The 21,090-nt window shown below is 46.5% G+C and overlaps 1 protein-coding gene across 5 annotated transcripts in view; it reads right to left on the reverse strand.

The window, feature by feature from the left end:
* The window catches only part of CUX1 (cut like homeobox 1), a 470,594-nt gene that overhangs the window by 174,260 nt on the left and 275,244 nt on the right, over positions 1-21,090 (reverse strand). For all 5 annotated transcript variants that reach the window (XM_008018447.3, XM_008018446.3, XM_008018445.3 and 2 more), the window contains exons 5-6: positions 13,712-13,849; positions 7,105-7,228 (exon numbers count right to left, since the gene is read on the reverse strand). In XM_008018447.3, coding sequence (XP_008016638.3) covers positions 7,105-7,228; positions 13,712-13,849 — 262 coding nt within the window. The remainder of the gene's footprint in view (positions 1-7,104; positions 7,229-13,711; positions 13,850-21,090) is intronic.

The following is a 21,090-nucleotide window of genomic DNA, read 5'->3' on the forward strand; positions in this document are numbered from 1 at the left end:
GAATGCTTGCAACGGCATTCCACAGATTCACATTTCCCAGGATCTCTAAGTGACTTCCCTGGTCAATAAATAGCATTCCTTCCTCTTAATCTGCAAAAAAAAAAAAAAAAAAAGCTCCAAAAATAAGTTTATTATTTTTATGTCATATGAATATAACATATGCTCTCATAATAATAAACTGGGAATACAGAAAAGTAGAAATGACACAGTTTACAAAGTTGCCCCAATTCCCATCACCTCTAGAAAAGCACTGCTAATATTTTCATGTATTTCAATTATGGACACTCAGGGATGTAATCAAATATGACAAGAGCATGGAAAATGGAAGATTCTTACTATTCCTTGGCTCATTTCCGCTCCTCAGATAGAGTTCGTTTGTATCTTTCTAAAATGTTTCTGCATGTACAGAAATACGACATCATATGTAATAGGCTAAAGTGTAATATGAACAAATATGTAACATACTATAGCATAATATGAACTAATATGTAGCATATGATATGTAACAGGCGATAGTGTAATATAAGCAAACACATAACACACTATAGCATAATAGAAATTAATGTGTAACAACAGTGTACTATGAACCAACATGTAACAAGCTATAGTGTAATATGAACTACTATGTAACATGCTATAGTGTAACATAAACTAATACATAACATGTTATAGGGTAATACGAACTAATATGTAACACACTAGAGCGTAATATGAACTAATGTGTAACACACTAGGGCGTAATGTGAACTAACACGTGACAAACTAGTGTAATACAAACTAATATGTAACATGCTATAGTGTAATATGAACTAATATGTAACGTACTATAGTGAAATGTGAACTAATGTAACATACTATAGTGTAACATGAACTAATATGTAACATGCTATAGCATAATGTGAATTAATATGTAACATACAAATTATAAATTAATATGTCACATAGTACAGCAAAATATGAATGAATGTAATATACTAAAGCATAGTATGATTTAATATGTAGCATACTATATAGTAATAATGAAGCAATGTAATATACTGGCTAGTGAAACAGAAGGTTTTTTTTTTGTTTTTGTTTTTTTGAGACAGAGTTTCGCTCTGTTGCCCAGGCTGGAGTGCAGTGGCGGGATCTCGGCTCACTGCAAGCTCCGCCTCCTGGGTTCACGCCATTCTCCTGCCTCAGGCTCCCAAATAGCTAGGACTACAGGCGCCTGCCACCATGCTCGGCTAATTTTTTTTTTAATTTTTTAGTAGAGATGGGGTTTCACTGTGTTAGCCAGGATGGTCTCGATCTCCTGACCTCGTGGATCCGCCCGCCTCGGCCTCCCAAAGTGCTGGAATTACAGGCACGAGCCACCGCACCTGGCCAGAAGTATTTAATATCCTACAGTGTAATATAATCTCCCTGCCCTGTTCTTTTAATACAAAGGTGATCACAACACACATCACATTCTGGGGTCCCTTATTCACTTCTCTCCGCATTTTAGAAATGTTCTATTTCCAGCAAACATAGTTCTTCCTCATTCTTATTAAATAATTAACTTAATCAAGCCTCTATGGACACTCAGATTGTTTCTAGGTTTCTTTCTACTGAACATTCCCTCAGTGATCATTGTGGAGATATTGTTGCATAATTTTCAGAGTGAATCTATTGGATGAAATGCTAACAGAGGAATTACAATGGCCAAAGGGTATCTGCAATTTTTTTTTGGAGACAGGGTCTTGTTCTGTCACCCAGGCTGGAGTGCAGTGGCGTGATCTCGGCTCACTGCAAGGTCTGCTCCTGAGTTCAAGCAATTCTCACCTCAGCCTCCCAAGAAGCTGGGATTACAGGCGTGCACCACGCCTAGCCGGTTTTCATATTTTTAGTAGAGATGGGGTTTCACCATGTTGGCCAGGTTGGTCTCGAACTCCTGACCTCAAGTGATCCGCCTGCCTTAGCCTCCCAAAGTGCTGAAATTGCAGGCATGAGCCACCTTGCCTGGCTACTTTTCTTGTTTTGATAGATACTGAAAAACTTCCCAACAAAAAACTTTCACCAATTTAAACTCCCACCAACAATATGTAAGTGTGTTTTCGTATACTCTGCCAACGCAAGATAAAATCAAATTTAAATTTTTACTGCTGAGTAAAGCTATGTTATTTCTCTTTGTATGAAATGCCTACTTATCTCCTTTGCCTATTTTTGTAGAGTGGATTTTGTTCTTATTAATTTTGAAGACCTCTTTGTATATAATGAAGATTAGCCTTTTTGTCTTACATGGTACAAATATTTCTTCTCCGTGTGTTATGTTTTTAAAATATTATTTGTTTTTAAGAATCTGTTTTAAGTTTTAGATAGTCATATTAATAAAAACAAATATGCACCCCAGTTTTCTTTCAGTACGTTTGTGACAATAAAAAATTATAATATTTAAATCCTAGATCCATCAACAATTTTTTGGTGTAAAGAATGAAGTCTGTAATCCCAGCACTTTGGGAGGCTAAGACGGGCAGGTCACTTGTGGTCAGGAGTTCAAGACCAGCCTGGCCAACATGGTGAAATCCTGTCTCTACCAAAAATACAAAAATTAGCTGGGCGTGATGTTGGGCACCTGTAACCCCAGCTATTCGGGAGGCTGAGGCAGGAGAATTGCTTGAACCCAGGAGGTGGAGGTTGCAGTGAGCTGAGATCATGTTACTGCACTGCAGCCTAGGTGACAGAGTGAGACTTTGTCTTGAAACACACACACACGCAATGAATGAAGTAAATTCTAGCTTCAGCCCTTCCCTCTAAGAATCAGTTATTGTATATTTTAATATAGCTAATCCCTTTACCTAATTTGAAAAGCCAAGAGCTGGGCACAGTGACTTACGTCTGTAATCCTAGCACTTCGGGAGGTTAAGGCGGCGGATAACCTGAGGTCAGGAGTTCGAAAGCAGCCTGAGCAACATGGTGAAACCCTGTCTCTACTAAAAAATTAGCCAGGCTTGGTGGCACATGCCTATAATCCCAGCTACTCAAGAGGCTGAAGCAGGAGAATCTCTTTAGCCTGGAGCGGAGGGTTGCAGTGAGCCGAGATTGCGTGACTGCACTCCAGCCTGGGTGACAGAGCGAGACTCTGTCTCAAAAAAGAGAAAAGTCAACTTAATATTTAATTCCCATATGTGTTTATTTCCATATTGTGGTAATGCATGAGTCTGCTATAGGAAGACGTACAATCATACTGTACTGTATATAATTTTGTATGATGTATGTTTTGACTACTGGATACACTTCTCACATTACTATGAATTCTCCATAACCATTATTAATATTTTAATGGTGCTATAACATCCCAGTTAGGGATGGTCCTTCTTTTTACTAATCCATTTGTCCACGGCAGGGCCCTGAAATTGCTTGCGTTTTCCCCCTTGATCACTCACTGGTGAGGAGTGCTTTCCTAAGAGGCATTTACTTAGGACCAAGTCCGTATCAATGGGGTCAAAGGTCTGCCCGTCTGTCCGAGCCTTGAGTCTGTGATGCGCACTCCTTTCCTGGAGTCTGCGCCCTGCCCTGCTCCCCCAGGGAAGATGGATGCGGTCTCCACCTGCAGAGTTGGGCGTGGCCCCAAGGGACTGAACTTGGTCCTGCAGCCAGGGCTCCAGGTGGCCATGTCAGAGCAGATGGGGAGGCCAGGGCTGCAGAGGTGGGCAGGCGCCAGTCTGGAGTTGCAAAGTCCCACCTCTGGCCCTGATTAGCTGCAAAAGCTGTAGGACGTACCTCACCCACGACCTGTTTCTCCCTCTATGAAATGAGATGGTCTACATTGCAGATCTATCCTGGGCAATTAGTGAGAGAATGTACTGAGAGCCTCTGGCCAAGTTCTGATGCAGGGAGGGCCCTGGGTGGGCGGGAGCTGGCAGTTCTCTTTTATTTCTTTTTTTTTGAGACAGAGTTTCGCTCTTGTTGCCCAGGCTGGAATGCGATAGCGTGATCTCAGCTCACTGCAAATCTCTGCCTCCAGGGTTCAAGCAATTCTCCGGCCTCAGCCTCCCGAGTAGCTGGGATTACAGGCATGCGCCACCACGCTCGGCTTATTTTGTATTTTTTTAGCAGAGACAGGGTTTCACCATGTTGGTCAGGCTGGTCTTGAACTCCTGACTTCAAGTGATCCACCCACCTCACCTTCCCAATGTGCTGAGATTACAGGTGCCCAGCCTCCTTCCCTTCCTTCCCTTCCTCCCTTCCTTCCCTCCCTCCCTCCCTCCCTCCCTCCCTTCCTTCCTTCCCTTTCTTTCTCTCTCTCTTTCCTTCCTTCCTTCCTTCCTTCCTTCCTTCCTTCCTTCCTTCCTTCCTTCCTTCCTTCCTTCCTTCCTTCTTCTCTCTTTCTTTCTTTCCTTTCTTTCTTTCTTTTTTTTTTTTTTGAGACAAGATCTCGCTCTGTTACCCATGTTGGATTGCAGTGGCCTGATCATGGTTCACTGCAGCCTGGAACTCCTGACCTCAAGTAATCCTCCTGCCTCAGCTTCCTGAGTAGCTGGGACTATAGGCACAAGCTGACGTGCATGGCTCATTCATTCATTCATGCCATGGAGATGGCATATCTCTATGTTGCTCAGGCTGGTCTCAAACTGCTAAGTTCAAGGGATCCTCCTGCCTCAGCCTCCCAAAGCACTGGGATTACAGATGTGAGCCACTGCGCCCGGCCAGTTTTCTTTCTGAATGAAGTCAGCTTAATGACGTTCCCTAGAGGCCTTCATGATGCTGCAGGGCAGGCGAGCCCCAAAGGAAGGCTTAGCTGGCAAGGGCTCTGGGCTTTAGCCAGGAAGGAATTCAAGGGCGAGCCGGTGGAAGGGCAGAAGAAGGCAGTTTTATGGAGGCGGCAGCGTTATAGCTCTGTGACTGGTCTTGAGGGGTAGGACTGCCCCACAGGCCATGTGCTGACGGTAGTAGCTGAGGACAGTTTCACACTCATATTTGTCCCTACTTTTAATTACCGGTAGATTAAGAGGCAGTTTATACAGAAATTTCTAGGGAAGGGGTAGTAACTTTTGGGCTGGGAGATTGTTGCCATGGAAAGGGGTGGTAACTCCTGGGTGTTGCCATGGCAATGGTAAACTGACATGGCACACTGGTGGGCATGTCTTATAGAAACCTGCTTCACTCCAGGCCCTGTTTCAGCTAGTCTTCAATTTGGTCCAGTGTCTGAGCCTCACCTCCTAACTCAATGATGTTGCTACAGAGTCTGCCTTAGAAAAGTTCACCAAGGGCCGGGCACGGTGGCTCACGCCTGTAATCCCAGCACTTTGGGAGGCCGAGGTGGGCAGATCACGAGGTCAAGAGATCGAGACTATCCTGGCCAACATGGTGAAACCCCATCTCTACTAAAAATACAAAAATTAGCTGGGCGTGGTGGTGTGCACACCTGTAGTCCCAGCTTCTCAGGAGGCTGAGGCAGGAGAATCACTTGAACCTGGGAGGCAGAGGTTGCACCAAGCCAAGATTGTGACACTGCACTCAAGCCTGAGTGACGGAGTGAGACTCCATCTCAAAAAAAAAAAAAAACAAAAAACCAGAAAAAGTAAGAAGAAAAGCTCACCAAGTATCAGCATAGGAAGTCAACTGAAAATAAAACAAGATCCCACACCAGCTACAGTCCCACTTGGCCCCTCACCTGTAATCACAAATTTCATGCTTCCTGTTGATGGATATATACATTTCTTCACACTAAAGTTAAAATTCAGTATTTTTTTTTCCCCCCTTTTTTGCTTTTCTTGATGGGAGTGGGTATAAAACTTAATATCTTAATTTAACCCGTGAGTTTAAAAAAACCCAATCTAGGCCAGGCGTGGTGGCTCACACCTGTAATCACCTGAGGTCAGGAGTTCAAGACCAGCCTGGCCAACATGGTGAAACCCTGTCTGTACTAAAAATACAAAAGTTAGCCAGGCCTGGTGGCAGGTGCCTGTAATCCCAGCTACTTGGGAGGTGAGTCAGAAGAATTGGTTGAATCCGGGAGGTGGAGGCTGTAGGGAGCCGAGATCGCGCCATTGCACTCCAGCCTGGGCAACGAGCGAAACTCTCTTAAAAAAAAAAAAAAAAAATCCAATCGATATGGTTGGGATCGGTAAGTTCAATAGTCCTTATTGTTGTTACAAGGAATCTAACTTTCATTAACTCATCATGCTAGGGGAAAACCAACTCATTATTTGTGGGAAACGTTTTTGGTAATTGGTATTTAGAAATCTAAAACTCACATCAGTTACATAGGGCATTAACATATTTTACTGATAGTAACTCCCTGATATGTAAGGTAATGAGAGGCAATACCAAAAAACCCACCGAGATGGTGTGTGTGCGTGTGTAATATTAAATATCACATCAGAGAGTGTGTGTGTGTGTGTGTGTGCATGTAATATTAAATATCAATTTGATTGAGGAGGCAGAAAGAGTTTAGCACTAGCCCAGGGCTTGTCCCCAGAGGCCACACACTGGGAATGGGCTTTCCTCTCTGGTCTCAGCCCAGGTGCAGCTGCCGGGTACCACCTTGCTAACGACTCATGCTTTGAGCTTTACCTGCCCCTGCACGGCTTGGATACCCTGGGGCTCACTGGCTGCCTGACACCATCCACCGATTGGGAAAGGGAGATGCATTTTGCTCATAGAAACCTCACAAACATAGAATATCTTTTTTTCTTTTTTGAGATGGAGTCTCACTCTGTTGCCCAGGCTGGAGTGCTGTGGTGTCATCTTGGCTCACTGCAACCTCTGCCTTCTGGGTTCAAGAGAGTGTCCTGACTCAGTCTCCTAAGTAGCTGCAATTACAAATGCGTGCCACCACACCCAGCTAATTTTTTTTTTTTTTTGTATTTTTTAGTAAAGACGGGGTTTCATTATGTTGGTCAGGCTGGTCTCCTTACTTCATGATCCACCCACCTCGGCCTCCCAAAGTGCTGAGATTACAGGTGTGAGCCAGTGCGCCTGGCCAGAATATAATTTTTGAAACATTTTGTCCACAGCCTTTACACATTTGGGGTTACAACCTGGGCTTATTTTGCAGATCCATTTATCAACGTGTCTTGTGATGTGAAGTTCAGGGGCAAATGATATGTCGGTCTGTGTGTGCCTGTAAGCCATGCTCACCTCTCTTTTTCTGCAAAGTCATTCTGTAACTTCTGTTCCTTCTCAAGAGCTATGGTTTCGGCTTGGTTCTTCAGTGTCTGTTCATATTCTCGGATTTTCTCTTTAAGTGCTTTTATCGTAACCTCTGCAGAAAAGAAAAGAAAAAAAACCTACAGTAAGAGAAGCACACAATTCCATATGGCTGTAGGTACAAGGCTCTCATAACCTGGTAGGATCGGTGTGTTTTAAACCTCAGCTCTTCAACTCTGACACAAAATCAATGGTTACGAGTCCCTTCGGAGACTTTTTACTCCCTAAATGTTAAATTGAACTTTAAACGTTTAGGCTGAGGAGGATCAATGGATTTCGCTGAAAACAAGAGCTTTGGTTTCTCTAGTACCAGTCAAAGAAAAAAAGCAGGGGGAGGGGGGATGGAAATCAATGGTAAAATATCATATCATCTTATTGATGAGTCTTCAATTAGTCCTGTAACTGAGGGATGATTAATAAAGTTTTAGGTGGGTTTAAGTATTTTCTCAGGAAAAAAAAAAAAGTTCATAATGGCGTGTGCATTTTGGAAGAAGCAATCGAAGTGGAGTCAAGAGAGTCTCCGGTACCCCATTCTCTATGACGTGATGTTTCACGTTGCATACCTGTATCAAACATCTCACGTACCCTATAAATATCTGCACCTACCATGTACCCACACAAATTACAAATAAATTAAAAAAAAAACAAAGTCTACAGGCCAAGCACAGCGGCTCACATCTGTCATCCCAGAACTTTGGGAGGCCGAGATGAGAGGATCCCTTGAGCCCAGGAGTTTGACGCCAACCCTAGAAACATAGCGAGCCCCACCTCTACAAAAAGGGCAGGAACTAGCTGGACGTGGTGGCGCACACCTGCGCCCAGCTTAGGGACTCGGGAGGCTGAGGTGGGAGGATGTTTTGAACCCAGGAGTTTGAAGCTGCAGTGAGCTATAATTATGCTACTGCACTCCGGTCTGGGTGACAGAGTGAGGGTGAGTGAGTGAGACAGAGAGAGAGAGAGAGAGAGAGAGAGAGAGAGAGAGAGAGAGAAACAGAGAGAGAAATAGAGAAAGAGAGAGAGAAAGAAAGAGAGGGAGACAGAAAAGGAAGGAAGGAAGGAAGCAGGAAGCAAGCAAAGCAAGGCGGCCTGGCCCTGCAGCTCAGCTGGTTCACAAGTGACAAGAAACGCGCAGTGCTAGGTGGAGAAAGCATGGAAGGAACTGGGCTGGAAAGGACCTACCCTGGAGCGCCCTCCACTCTGGTGGTCGGGGGCTGTGTGTGCAGAGCAGAGGGTGCTGTAGCCTGGGGGAAGATGTTCTGGTGACTGGCATGTGGCCCGGAGAAGTCCTAGAGTGGGGTGTGAGTGCCAGGGATGTGGGGCAGTGAGGGGCCCCTTGGAAGGCAGGGCTGTCTCAGGAAAGCCCAGGACCAGGTGGCTCTGGTGAGTGAGTGGTTCCTGTACCACCAACTGCAAGTTTACAGACATCGCCTCAACTGCCCAGATAGGGAACATCAAAGCAGACTTGATGAATGGAACAGACCTGTGGGTGGCTCTGGGGCAGGGCCGCTCCACCTGCGCCCTCCTCTAGACACGCCTATGCCACTCTGCATGCTGGATGCTTTGTGGAGAAGCACTGCGGCCCCAGCCCCCAGGAGAGGGGAGCTCTTAGGAATGGTCACCCGCTGCTACAGATCCACCTCTTAGCAGGCGAGGCTCATTTTCTTTGTGCGCCCAGCACGGGTACAGACGCGTGCTCAGGAAAGCACTATGGCATGAATGAATGAAGGAGCCGAGGCTGGGCAGAGCCAGGGGAGAGCCAGACAGGGTTTGTGGCAATGGAGCTCTCTCTGGTGCAGCAAGTGCACCTGCCAGGTGTGTAACTCACAGCCATTCCTGCTCTCTGAGCTGCACAGACACACGCTGGCCAGGGTGAAAGCACATTACCTGGGTGATTAACACCCATGTGGCTTAGTGCATAGAAGCGAAAGGCTTTTTTTTTTTTTTTTTTGAGGCAGAGTCTCGCTCAGTGGCCTAGGATGGAGTGCAGTGGCGCAATCTCCGCTCGCTGTAACCTCCACTTCCTGGGTTCAAGCAATTCTCCTGCCTCAGCCTCCTGAGTAGCTGTGATTACAGGGACACACCACCATGCCTGGCTAATTTTTGTGTTAAAGGCTCTTTTGTTAAGAGAAGAGGTTGGCCTTTTTCATGAGGTGGGATCCAGAGTGCTTTTTTCAGAGAGGTGGAATTCCACCAATGATCACAGCGGGCCACAGGAGAGGGGACTGGGCACCTTTCTGCCTTTTGGCTTGGCTGTTCAGAGCCTCGAAGAAATGCTCTGTGTACACAGTGGTTGGTGATACGTCTCTCTCAAGCCATACGGACGAGGCCAAAGTGAGGCAAGAGCTGGACACTTCTAGAATAGACTCCAGACAGGTCAGCTCTGAAAAAGCCAACACTGCTCTGCTACGTCAATGGTCTACACTCTCATGTAAACATACAGCATTTTTACCTTTTTTAAATTGAGACAGAGACTCACTCTGTCGCCCAGGCTGGAGTGTAGTGGCATGATCTCGGCCCACCACAACCTCTGCCTCCCAGGTTCATGCAATTCTCATGCCTCAGTCTCCCAAATAGCTGCGATTACAGGTGTGTGCCATCATACCTGGCTAATTCTTGTATTTTTTAAGTAGAGATGGGGTTTCACCATGTTGGCCAGGCTGGTCTCAAACTCCTGACCTCAAATGATCTGTCCACCTCGGCCTCCCAAAGTGCTGGGATTACAGGCATGAGCCACCACACCCGGCCTCATTTTTGCCTTTAAGGATCAGCTGGAAGTGGCTGTACAGCACTTGGACCCTAACACTTGTTCCAGTGGGGCTCCTCATGACACATCACAGTGTGTGACCTCGTCAGTGTGCTGTGCCTGATGAGGTCTCTGCCTCATGAGGTCCCCTGGCCCCAGGTGAGTGCTCACGGACCAGCCCAACCTCAACTAGAGGCCACTTTATACTAGAGCCTCTGGCCTTCTGGCCCAGGCTGTACCCCGGGCCGACAATGGGTGTCTCAGCAGGCCTCCCAGGCATGTGCAGGGGAGGAGGGGCCAGCATAATAGAGAGGGCTCTGAAGGGCTTGGCATTACCTGGGGCCTCCATTTACTCATCTTTGCAGGGTGAGTGGGCTGTGGCCCATGAGGCAGAAGTTCCCTCTTTGCTCTAACTTTTATTATGTGCCTGATGTAGTTTAGGTGTTTGTCTCCCCTAAATCTCGGGTTGAAATCTCATCGCCAATGTTGGAGGTGGGGCCAAGTGGGAGGTGTCTGGGTCATGGGGGCGAATCTCTCATGAATGGCTTGGTGGCCTCTCAATCACTGAGAGCTGATTGTTAAGAAGTCTGGGGTCCCCCCACCTCTCTTGCCCTGTGGCATGCTCGCTCCCCTTTCCACCTTCTGCCATGAGTTAAAGCTTCCTGAGGACCCCCAGAAGCCAGGCAGATGCTGGCATTGTGCTTGTACAGCCTGCAGAACCATGAGCCAAATAAACCTCTTTTCTTCATCAATTACCCAGCCTAAGGTATTTCTTTACTGCAACACACAAAGTACTCACACCATCTTTTTTTTTAAGAGATAGGGTCTTGTTATGTTGTCCAGGCTCGTTTCGAACTCCTGGCCTCAAGAGATCCTCCCGCCTTGGTCTCCTAAAGTGCTGGGATGATAGGCATGAGCCATTGTGCGGGCCCCTGCTCTAACTTTTTAATCATTTATACTACTGCTGTGATAATTACAAGAAGTGATGTGCACCGCCCACCTTCCCAAATTATGATCACTTTTATTCTTGGAAGGGGAGGAGAGGAAATGACATTTTTCTGGAGCTTGGGAAAACTTGTTATCCAAATAAAGGGGGGTGAATTTCTGGCAAAAACCACACTGCTGAATAAGTAGCAGGTACTATTGAGAGCTAAATGCTGTGTGTATATACATATTTAACCCTACACCAACCCTACCTGGTAAGTATGAGAATTGCCTCCCAGGAGAAAGAGGCTTTTAGCAAAGTGAGATAATTTGCCTAAGGTCACATAGCTAGGTGGTGGCAACGAAAGGACTCAGACCAGGTCTGTCTGTCTGTCTATCTCCAGGGTCGTTCTTTTTCAGAGATGGAGTCTCGCTCTGTTGCCCAGGCTGGAGTATGGTGGTGTGATCTTAGCTCACTGCAACCTCTGCCTCCCAGGTTCAAGTGATTCTCCCGCCTCAGTCTCCTGAGTAGCTGGGATTACAGGCATGCCCCACCATGCCTGTAATTTCTGTATTTTTAGTACAGATGGGGTTTCGTCATGTTGGCCAGGCTGGTCTTGAACTCATGACCTCAAATGATCTGCCCACCTTGGTCTCCTTAAGTGCTGGGATTATAGGCGTGAGCCTCCACACCTGGCCTGGAGCCGTTCTTAAATCTTGGACTCTATAACTCAAAGCCCACCATATGAGACCTTTGGGGAGAGAATATCCACACCCAGCTTGGCTCCTGGTCAGCCCCTGTGCAAAGCCCTGGCCACTGGGAAGCTGGTCATTGAGGCACCGGTGATATAAGGAGAAGGGAAGGACAATCCTGCACAGCCCTTCAGGCCCAACCTGCACCACCCTCCCACAAAACAAAAGCAAACTTAAAAAAATAAAATAAGCCAGAAAGAGGCTGGGCACGGTGGTACACATGCCTGTAGTCCCAGCTACTCGGGAAGCTGAGGCGGGAGGATCGCTTGAGTTCAGGAGGTCAAGGTTATTGCAATGAGCATGATTGTGCAACTGCACTCCTACCTGGGTGACAGGGCGAGACCCTGAATCTAAAATAAATACATAAATAAAAAACACCCACCAAACAAACCAGAGAGTGGATCTATCAAAATTAGATGCCAGAGGACAATGAAAGGGGAAAAAAACCCCAGGATACTCCCCTTTAGGGTAGCGCACCTATGAAAACTTGATGTGCAGATTTGCAGGTTACATTTCACTGCAACACTGGAGTGATTCTGGCAAGAAATGCTTCCTACAGGGGAAGGTAATACCTTCCCTCACAGCAGTTCCAGCCCAGTAAGCCCAACGCCTCACTTTCTAGCGGGACAGAGCTTTCCCTTCTGGTCCTAAAGGCTCACCACTCTCTGCAAAGCCAGACAGAAGTGCGGTCTGGCTTCCCCAACTGCCTGTCACCTCATGCCCCCAAATGTCAGCAAGGAAGCCCTGCTGGCCTGAGGGCTCGAGTACCCTCATACCTACACTGCAGGGAGATGTTCTCGGAGGCCCTGGGCACCGCTGCCCTCGCAGCCCATCTACCTCTGGCTCCTCACACATCATCACAGATGCTTTCTGGATCATTCCCATGGACAATTCCTCTTCCCTGGTCTGTCTGCAGTGTTTTTAAAGCCAAAGGATGCTTTTAGAAGTCTTTGCCAATTCACTTTTTCTGTTGTTGTTAAAGACTGGATCTTGCTCTGTCACCCAGACTGAGTGCAGGGTCACGATCCCGGCTCACTGCAAGCTTGACCTCCTGGGATCAGGCAATCCTCCCGCCTCAGCCTCTCGAGTGACTGGGACCACGGGTGCACACCACCATGCCCAGCTAATTTTTGATGTTCTGTAGAGACAGGGTATTGCTAGGTTACCCAGGCTGGTCTCGAACTTCTGGCCTCAAGCAATCCTCCCACCTTGGCCTCTCAAAGTGCTGGGATTACAGGTGTGAGCCACCGCACGTGGCCCCAATTAACTCTTTATTGCAGTCTCTACAAATAGTCAATGGAAGGCCACTGGGAATGGGCAGCCTCCCCTTTCAGTTTAATTCCTTACCCACATTCCCAAACAAAAACAAACAGGCCGAATTACTCTTTTCGGAGCTGGCTGAAAAACCTGCTGCTGCTGTCAGAGGGGGGCTGTGATTTTCCTTCAAGCCAAGGAAGCCAAGAGGCTCCCAGATTCTGAGTGCCTTGGATTTTAGGTATAGGACAGATTCCTTTGTTCTTCCCTGAAGGGAAAAGCCAGGCAACCTTTGCCCTCTCTGTCTTGTTGACGGCTGGGCAAACACACCAAGAGGTTGCTTTCTTTCATTAAATTCCTAATGAATAGGCGATACTGACAAGGCAACAGCGGCGCTTAAGCATGCAGCCTTTAAGACGTGTCTGAAGCCTTAATGTATCCGCGGCAATTATTAAATGACTTACTGTGTATGACCCTTTGATCATGAGCTGGCTCTCTGACAGGTGTCGCCTGGAGGCAATGCGTCGGCCTTTCAAGAGGCAGACCCAATCACGTAATGATACAGGAAGAATTTTCAAAGAATCCTGATCGGTCTCATCAGAGGGCAATAAAATCTTACGTCGTTGTTGTGCAGAGGAAAAGTTTTACTTCAAAATAGCTCAGCACGATTATCATCTCTCTCTAACACTCAGATTCCTGCCCCACCCTGACTTTATGACGTGTCTATTACAAGGAAGCTGGTCCCAAAAGTATGGGAAAAGCCAATTAAAATAAAAAGAAAAGAAGAGACCAAAAAAAAAAAAAGAAAAAAAAAGAAGAGAAAAGAAGAGAGAAGACAAAGCAAAGAACGCATTTTCCACCAACCTTGATTTTTCACTTCGGCAAATTCCTTGTTGTATTCTTCCAGAGTTTCCCTAAGTTTCTGGTTCTCTGTTTCAATATCGTGCAGGCGCTGCACTTTGAGCTGGAGTTGCTGTCCGAGATCCAAAGCTGGTACGGGATCTGCACAACAGGAAAACAGCCGTCACCCGACTCTGCCCCCAAAAAGGCCCCTTCCACGGCGGGACACAGGCTCAGAGAGGGGCTCCCGGGACGTCAGCTCCAGTGGGACCCCAGAGGCCACAGTCATGCCCCCGCAGCCAGCCCCCTTGCGGGGTGGGAGAATTCTCCAGTGCTTTACAAAGGATGGACCCAGCCCAGGGTCCTGGAGGTGTGAAAACGGGCTGGGAACAGCCATGAGATTCACTGGTATTTGTCGATTACTTCTGCCTGGTGTGACACTTTCATGATTTTTATTCTTTGATGACATAAGTAGAGAAATACACCAGGCAGCAGCCCAGGAGATCAATCACATCCCCAGAGTTGCATGTGGAGGGCGGACAAGTCCGTGGACAGGTGCCGGCATGTTTAAGGGTCCAGTGATTATGAGGTTGGAAGTAACACCTGATGCCTGAGAACGCCACACAGTTCACGGGACACTTTATGGAGATTTTGTCTTTTGAGCCTTACAACGATCTTGAGAAAGAGACCTCGGAAACTAAAGCCCAGGGAGGACGAGTGACTCACCTGAGGTCACCCAATTAGTTGGCTGGCATGGAGAATGCACACCTAAGTCTGTTAACTCCAAGTGATCATGCTTTTTTGTTTGAGACAGGGTCTCCCAGGCTGGAGTGCAGTGGCATGATCATGGCTCACTGTAGCCTCCGCCTCCTGGGCTCAAGCAATCCTCCCACCTCAGCCTCCCAAGTAGCTGGGACTACAGGCACGCAGCAGCATACTGGGCTAATTTTTGTATTTTTTGTAAAGATAGGGTCTTCCTATGTTGCCTAGGCCAGTCTCAAACTCCTGGACTCAAGGGATCTGCCCACCTCAGCCTCCCAAACGATTACGGGTGTGAGCCACCCCACCCGGCCCTGAGTGATCATTCTTTACAACAAGGAAGGTCACTTGGTGAAGCAGAGGAAAGAAACACTTAGGCTTTATAAGAAGCCACCCCGTTTCACGACATGATCACTTTCCATCACGATCCTCCTTCACTAATGATGGGTGTTCAGAAGAGTCAGGGGTTAGTGGCTGCGGGTCCCAAGGCTGAAGACCCTTGCAGAGGCACAGCTGGTGACCCAGCATGGCCCTGTCGCAGGCCAGCTGGCCCAGAGGCCACCACACTCCTGACAATAACAAAGTGCGGGGCAGCACGAGCTGAACAGCAGCCAGGCCAGCGATGGGGTCTTGCGGCCAATCCAAGGCCACATCTGCCATCAGATTCACTTGCAGAAAACTGGATTTTAATCCAAAGTCAGAAGTCACAGGACCTGGAATTTACAGTACAAACTCACGGCTCTCGCCTTTACCGTGAATTCAACAGGATGCAGAGACCTTAAATGTTCTTCCGCATCAATGCGATTTTTAGTTTTCCTTCTGCTGCCTAAGAGGCAATTATATTCCGCCTGCTGGGTACCCGGGGCATACTTCCTTTGGAATTCTCAGGCTCCGTCAGAGTGGAAGAATACCCAAGTCCACAGGGCTTAGAAAGATTATTGAATGTATTTCTAGTATGGGCGCCAGCGTCACTTATGAGATGGTTGCAGAGATTTAGTCTCCAGTCGAAGAATGCCAAACACCATGCCCAGCGGATCAACAAGAGTATATATTCAAGAGCTCACTTAATTTTCAAATGCCAGAGTCGTTAATTTTTCAGACCACCCTAGGTTCCTGGAATCGAGGGCCAGGTCTACCATGCCTCGGTTAACGTATCCAGCGGGAGCCAGGGACTCTCTGGGATGCCAGCATCTTGGCAGAGTTTACGAAAGGCAGGCACTGGGATATGCTGGGCTCAACGTCAGCGGATCCTGGGTGCTGGGGTTTCGCAGTAACACAGTCCATCATGCAGAACCCTTGGCTGCTGGGCACTTACTCTGCACATATACACAGTCTATAATTGCATCTCTTTCTGGCGCATGACTTTTCATTATTATTTTAATCAGCATTAAAATATTTATGTTAAATTTGACTCCAAAAGCTATTCTGGAGGCCGGCTGCAGTGGCTCATGCCTGTAATCCCAGCACTTTGGGAGGCCGAGGGTGGCCGGATCGTTTGAGCTCAGGAGTTCGAGACCAGTCAGGGCAACACGGTGAAAGCCTGTCTCTACAAAACAAAAACACAAAACCAAAAAACTAGCCAAGCATGGTGGCGCACACCTGTAGTCCCAGCTACTAGGGGGACTAAGGCAGAAGAATCGTTTGAGCCCTTGTGGTAGAGGTTGCATTGAGCTGTGATCGAGTCACTGCATTCCAGCCTGGGCAACAGAGCAAAATCCTGTCTTGGTGGGGGGAAAAATAGCTATCTTGGGTAGATGGTTCTTTGTAAGCAGGAGTCGTGATAACATAAAAAACGGAATTACTGAAAACATTCCAGGTGCTGTTTGTAAAAAAAAAAATTCTGTAACTTCTCTGAATACCTTCACCTTCTCAGCCTGCCCCTCTTCCCTACCTTCACGGCCTTGTGCTGGGCAAATGGTCTCAAGAAAGTGAACAGCCTGTTCACAGCCTCCTTTTACAAAACCACGATTTACACTTGACATAGAGGTCAGGGAAAACGAGGTAAAGAGAGGAACCTTTGCTCACGTATAAAATTATATTAAGAGTTGCTCATGTAGGCTTTCTAGCACAAGTGCCAACAAATTATATCTTTAAAGAACAAAGCTAGTGTACTGCCCGCCCTCCCTAAAAGTTCTGTCAACAACATTTCCAGTCCATTCTTTTCAAAAGGCCAGGATCCCACTGTATCTGCTTCGAATTAAAAAATAGCTTCTCCCAGGCGGTTAAGCAAGGAATCCAGTGACATATGAAAATGACACGCACATTATCAAGTGAGGAGGAGCCAGACCTTTACACCAATTTTCAAAGCCTTATACTGTAAATGAAAATTCAGGCCATCTCATAATCGTTCACTATGGCATGTATATTTAGTCTGACACTATTAAAGGTTAATGCCTACGTAGCAAAGCTGGTCACAGACTAAAGGATCAGCTAAATGTTCAAACATCACTGTGCATTAAACTCCAAACTTTACTACAGTACATTTGAATGCCTAAATTCCTACAGCATAGGAATATTGTTTTGGGATATGTAAGAGGCATTGCTAAAGAACTTCTTAGGCTTAATTTTTATTACTTGTATTAAAGGAGCAGCTAATTACCGCATGACAATATAATGACTCCAGCATGTTTGGGCTAAGGACCAAAACAATGAATTCTGGCATGCCAAAACCCAACCTGTGTGTTAATCTACGGAAATCATAGCTTTTTGTCTCGTTAATGATTTCCAATGCCATTTAAACCCCACACAGGGATTGTCAGGTCTTATGCGAACGTCAGATGCCTCCGATCTTAGCAGCTCAATTAGGGAATTGTCTGGAGGAGGCGAAGAGGACACACCCATACATAAAACAGGAACACACAAAATCCGGTAACCCCTGTTTTCCCAGCCTCCTCCTCCGATTCAACACGCTTTCCTGCCAGCTCCACCCACCCAATGCGACAATCTTGTAAAGTGTTTTACAATCATCTGATACTTAATTCCTAAAGCAATCTTGGAGGTATTATATAGCTTGTTATGCAACACAGGGCTCAAGGAACATAATTATTACAAACAACAATACTGTACATATTCAGCACCTTTTCCTAAGTGCACACAACATTATCTCATTAATTCCAGCCATCCCAGTCAGAGGCTGGTGGAGCTCGCTCTGCAATGTATGGGGTGATGCATCTCACCCAGGGAGGGAAGGAAGAAGGAAAGAAGCCGGCCAGGCAAATGAGTATGAAAAATTCTCAGTACGATTTCTGCTTACTGGCCGGGCACAGTGGCTCACGCCTGTAATCCCAGCACTTTGGGAGGCTGAAGAGGGAAGATTGTTTGAGCCCAGGACTTTGAGGCCAGCCTGGGCAACATAAGTGAGACCCTGTCTCTAGAAAAAATAAAAAAATTAGCTGGGCATGGTGGTGCACTCCTTGGGAAACTGAGGTAGGAGGATTACTTGAGCCTGGGAGGTGGAGGTTGCAGAGAGCTATGACTTTTTTTTTTTTTTTTTTTTTTTTTTAGATAGGGTCTCACTCCAGCCTGGGGGACAGAGTGAGACTTTGTCTCAGAAAAAAAAAAAAAAAAAAAAAAGGTTTCTGTTTCCTTAACCAGCAGCCAACGAAAATCTCTTTCAGTACTAATTTAACAAATATTTCCTAAGCAACTGAACCAACTAACTGCTCTGGGAAAAGCTCAGCCTCGTAGCAGAGAGAAGCCAAGGCTGTAAATGACAAACGCAAGGCAGGAGGCCAGATGAGTGGAAGAGCGCTCCTGGAGAAACTGGGAAAAGGAGTTCTTTTTTTCTTTTCTTGAGACGGAGTCTCACTGTGTCGCCCAGGCTGGAGTGCAGCGGTGCGATCTTGGCTCACTGCATCCTCCGCCTCCCGGGTTCAAGCAATTCTCCTGCCCCAGCCTCCCGAGTATCTGAGATTACAGGCGCACACCACCATGCCAGGATAATTTTGTATTTTTAGTATAGACAGGGATTCACACTCCATTGCCCAGGCTGGTCTTGAACGCCTGGCCTCAAGCAATCTGCTCACCTCGGCCTCCCGAAGTGCTGGGATTACAGCCACGAGCCACCGTGCCCGGCCTAAATGCATTTTTGACTCGTGGTATTTTCAACTTATGATATCTGGTAGGTTAGGGGCATTAAATATATTTTCGACTCATGATGTTTTCAACTTGTGATGGGTTGACTGGAGCACAGCCCCACTGTGAGTGCGGAGCATTTGCGCTGCCGAGCATGGAGAGGAGAGGCACGGGGAGCGACGGGAATGGGTCCTACAGACAAGGCGACAGGGAAGGCCTCTCTGAAGAAGTGAGCGGGGATGGAGATCGGGATGGTAATGGGAGGCGCTGCAGGGATCCACCCCAGGCAGAGGCAGCAACCGGTAAAAGTTCCTGTGGTAGCTGTGAACAGGACATGGTCAAGGCATAGTGAGAAGCCAGTGTGGTCCCAGGGAAGGAGAGGGAGAACAGGAAGAGAAAAGAGACCAGGGAGAGGGAGGCTGCGCACAAGGATTTTAAGGAAAACAGGAGTGCAAGGAGGAGAGGAAAAGATATACAAAAAGAAGCAAACTAAATGCTAGAGCTGAAAATACAATGTATGAAATGAGCCAATGGTCAGAATTTGGATGCAATTCTGCTCCTGTCAAGAAGTGGCCAGGGATGGATGCCATGGTGCATGCCTGTAATCCCAGTACTTTTGGAGGCCAAAGCACGCAGATCACCTTAGATCAGGAGTTCGAGATCAGCCTGGCCAATGTTGTGAAACTCCGTCTCCACAAAAAATACAAAAATTAGCTGGGTGTGGTGGCGTGCACCTGTAGTCCCAGCTTTTTGGGAGGCTGAGGCGGGAGAATTGCTTGAGCCCAGGAGGTGGAGGTTGCAGTGAGCTGAGATCACACCACTGCACTCCAGCCTGCGTAACAGAGCAAGACTCCATCTCAAACCAAACCAAACCAAAACTGTAGTACTTCAACCCACAAAATGGTTTGTTGGTTTTCTCTTGGCAAAAGTATGTAAGAGTTTTAAGCTTAAAGATGAGCTATATGATTTTCTTTAGAAAAGCGAAGTGATCCTGGCTGGGTGGGGCAGTGTGTGCCTATAATCCCAGTGCTTTAGGAGGCTGAGGTGAGAGGATCACTTGAGGTCAGCAGTTCAAGACCAGCTGGGGCAGCATAGCAAGACCCCATCTCTAACAATAAAAAATAAAAAATAAAAATGTAGCTGGGCATGGTGGGAACACACCTATAGTCCTAGTTACTAGGGAGGCTGAGGTGGGAGGATTGCTTGAGCCCAGGAGTTAGAGGCTGCAGTGAACTATGATCATGCCATTGCACTCCAGCCTCGGCAACAGGGTGAGACCCTGTCCTCAAAAGAGGGAAGAAAAAAAAAAAAAGGGCAAGCTAAGTGATCCAAATTATCTGCCCTGTTTTGTGATGGTAAATGGCTGTCATATCAGTAATACACTGCTTGACGGATATTTTTGAAAAAATAAACACATACTAAGCTGTCGCAATAAATGTGGTGCTTTAATGCTTGTTGAGGAAAATAACTATTTCATGCTACAGTGACAGCATTCTAAAGGTGAATATATGGAAATGTTCCCATCATCTATATACTGATGGGCAAAGGCACCACCTTCTACAAAAATGGCTCAATGCCTCATATCGCACAAGAGGGACTGTAGTGTTACGGTTTGCAGTGTGAGCCAGGCTGCATGTGTTCGAGTCTCAGCTCTCTCATTTACTGGCTGTGCAATCTTGGACAAGTTACTTAACCCCTCTGTGCCTTAGTTTCTTCATCTACAAATTGGGCATAGTAACTGTGCCTATGTCATGGTGCTATTGTGAGGATTAACTTAAGAAAATTGCCACACACAGAGTTAACACTCAATAAATGTTATCTACTATTATTTACCAACTCAAATCTGAGTAAACATTTGCCAAAAGAAGTTTCAAATAGTTTGTTAATTAATATAAGAAATGCAAAATCTTCTGAAAAGCTATTTTAAAAAAAAAACCAAAAAAAAAGAGGCTGGGCGTGGTGGCTCACACCTGTAATCCCAGCACTTTGGGAGGCTGAGGTGGGCAGATCATGAGGTCAGGAGATCGAGACTATCCTGGCTAACATGGTGAAACCTCGTCTCTACTGAAAATACAAAAAAATTAGCTCGGTGTGGTGGCGGGCACCTGCAGTCTCAGCTACTGGGGAGGCTGAGGCAGGAGAATGGTGTGAACCTGGGAGGCGGAGCTTCCAGTGAGCAGAGATTGCGCCACTGCACTCCAGCTTGGGCGACAGAGCGAGACTCCATCTCAAAAAAAAAAAAAAGAAGAATATCACGGAAAATGAAAATTGACTAGATGAGTTTCAACAAATACCGTCTCATAATTAGTACAAGTTGAGTTTCCCTAATTCAAAAATTCCAAATCCAAAACACTCTGATCCCAAGCATTTTGAATAAAAGACACTCAACCTATACCTAGATTTCATAAATATGAATCCTATTTTTGTAAAGATAGCCAATAATGTGCTTCTTTGGTTTGAATCTATTTATGTTTGTAAGTTATTTTTTCCAGCCATTTCCATGAAAGACAAAAGTCAAAATTAAAAGAACTTGGAGTCTTTGCTTCTGGCCATGACAGATCTACTGATAC

The sequence above is a fragment of the Chlorocebus sabaeus genome, chromosome 28 (genome assembly GCF_047675955.1).
Source record: "Chlorocebus sabaeus isolate Y175 chromosome 28, mChlSab1.0.hap1, whole genome shotgun sequence".
NCBI lineage: Eukaryota > Metazoa > Chordata > Mammalia > Primates > Cercopithecidae > Chlorocebus > Chlorocebus sabaeus.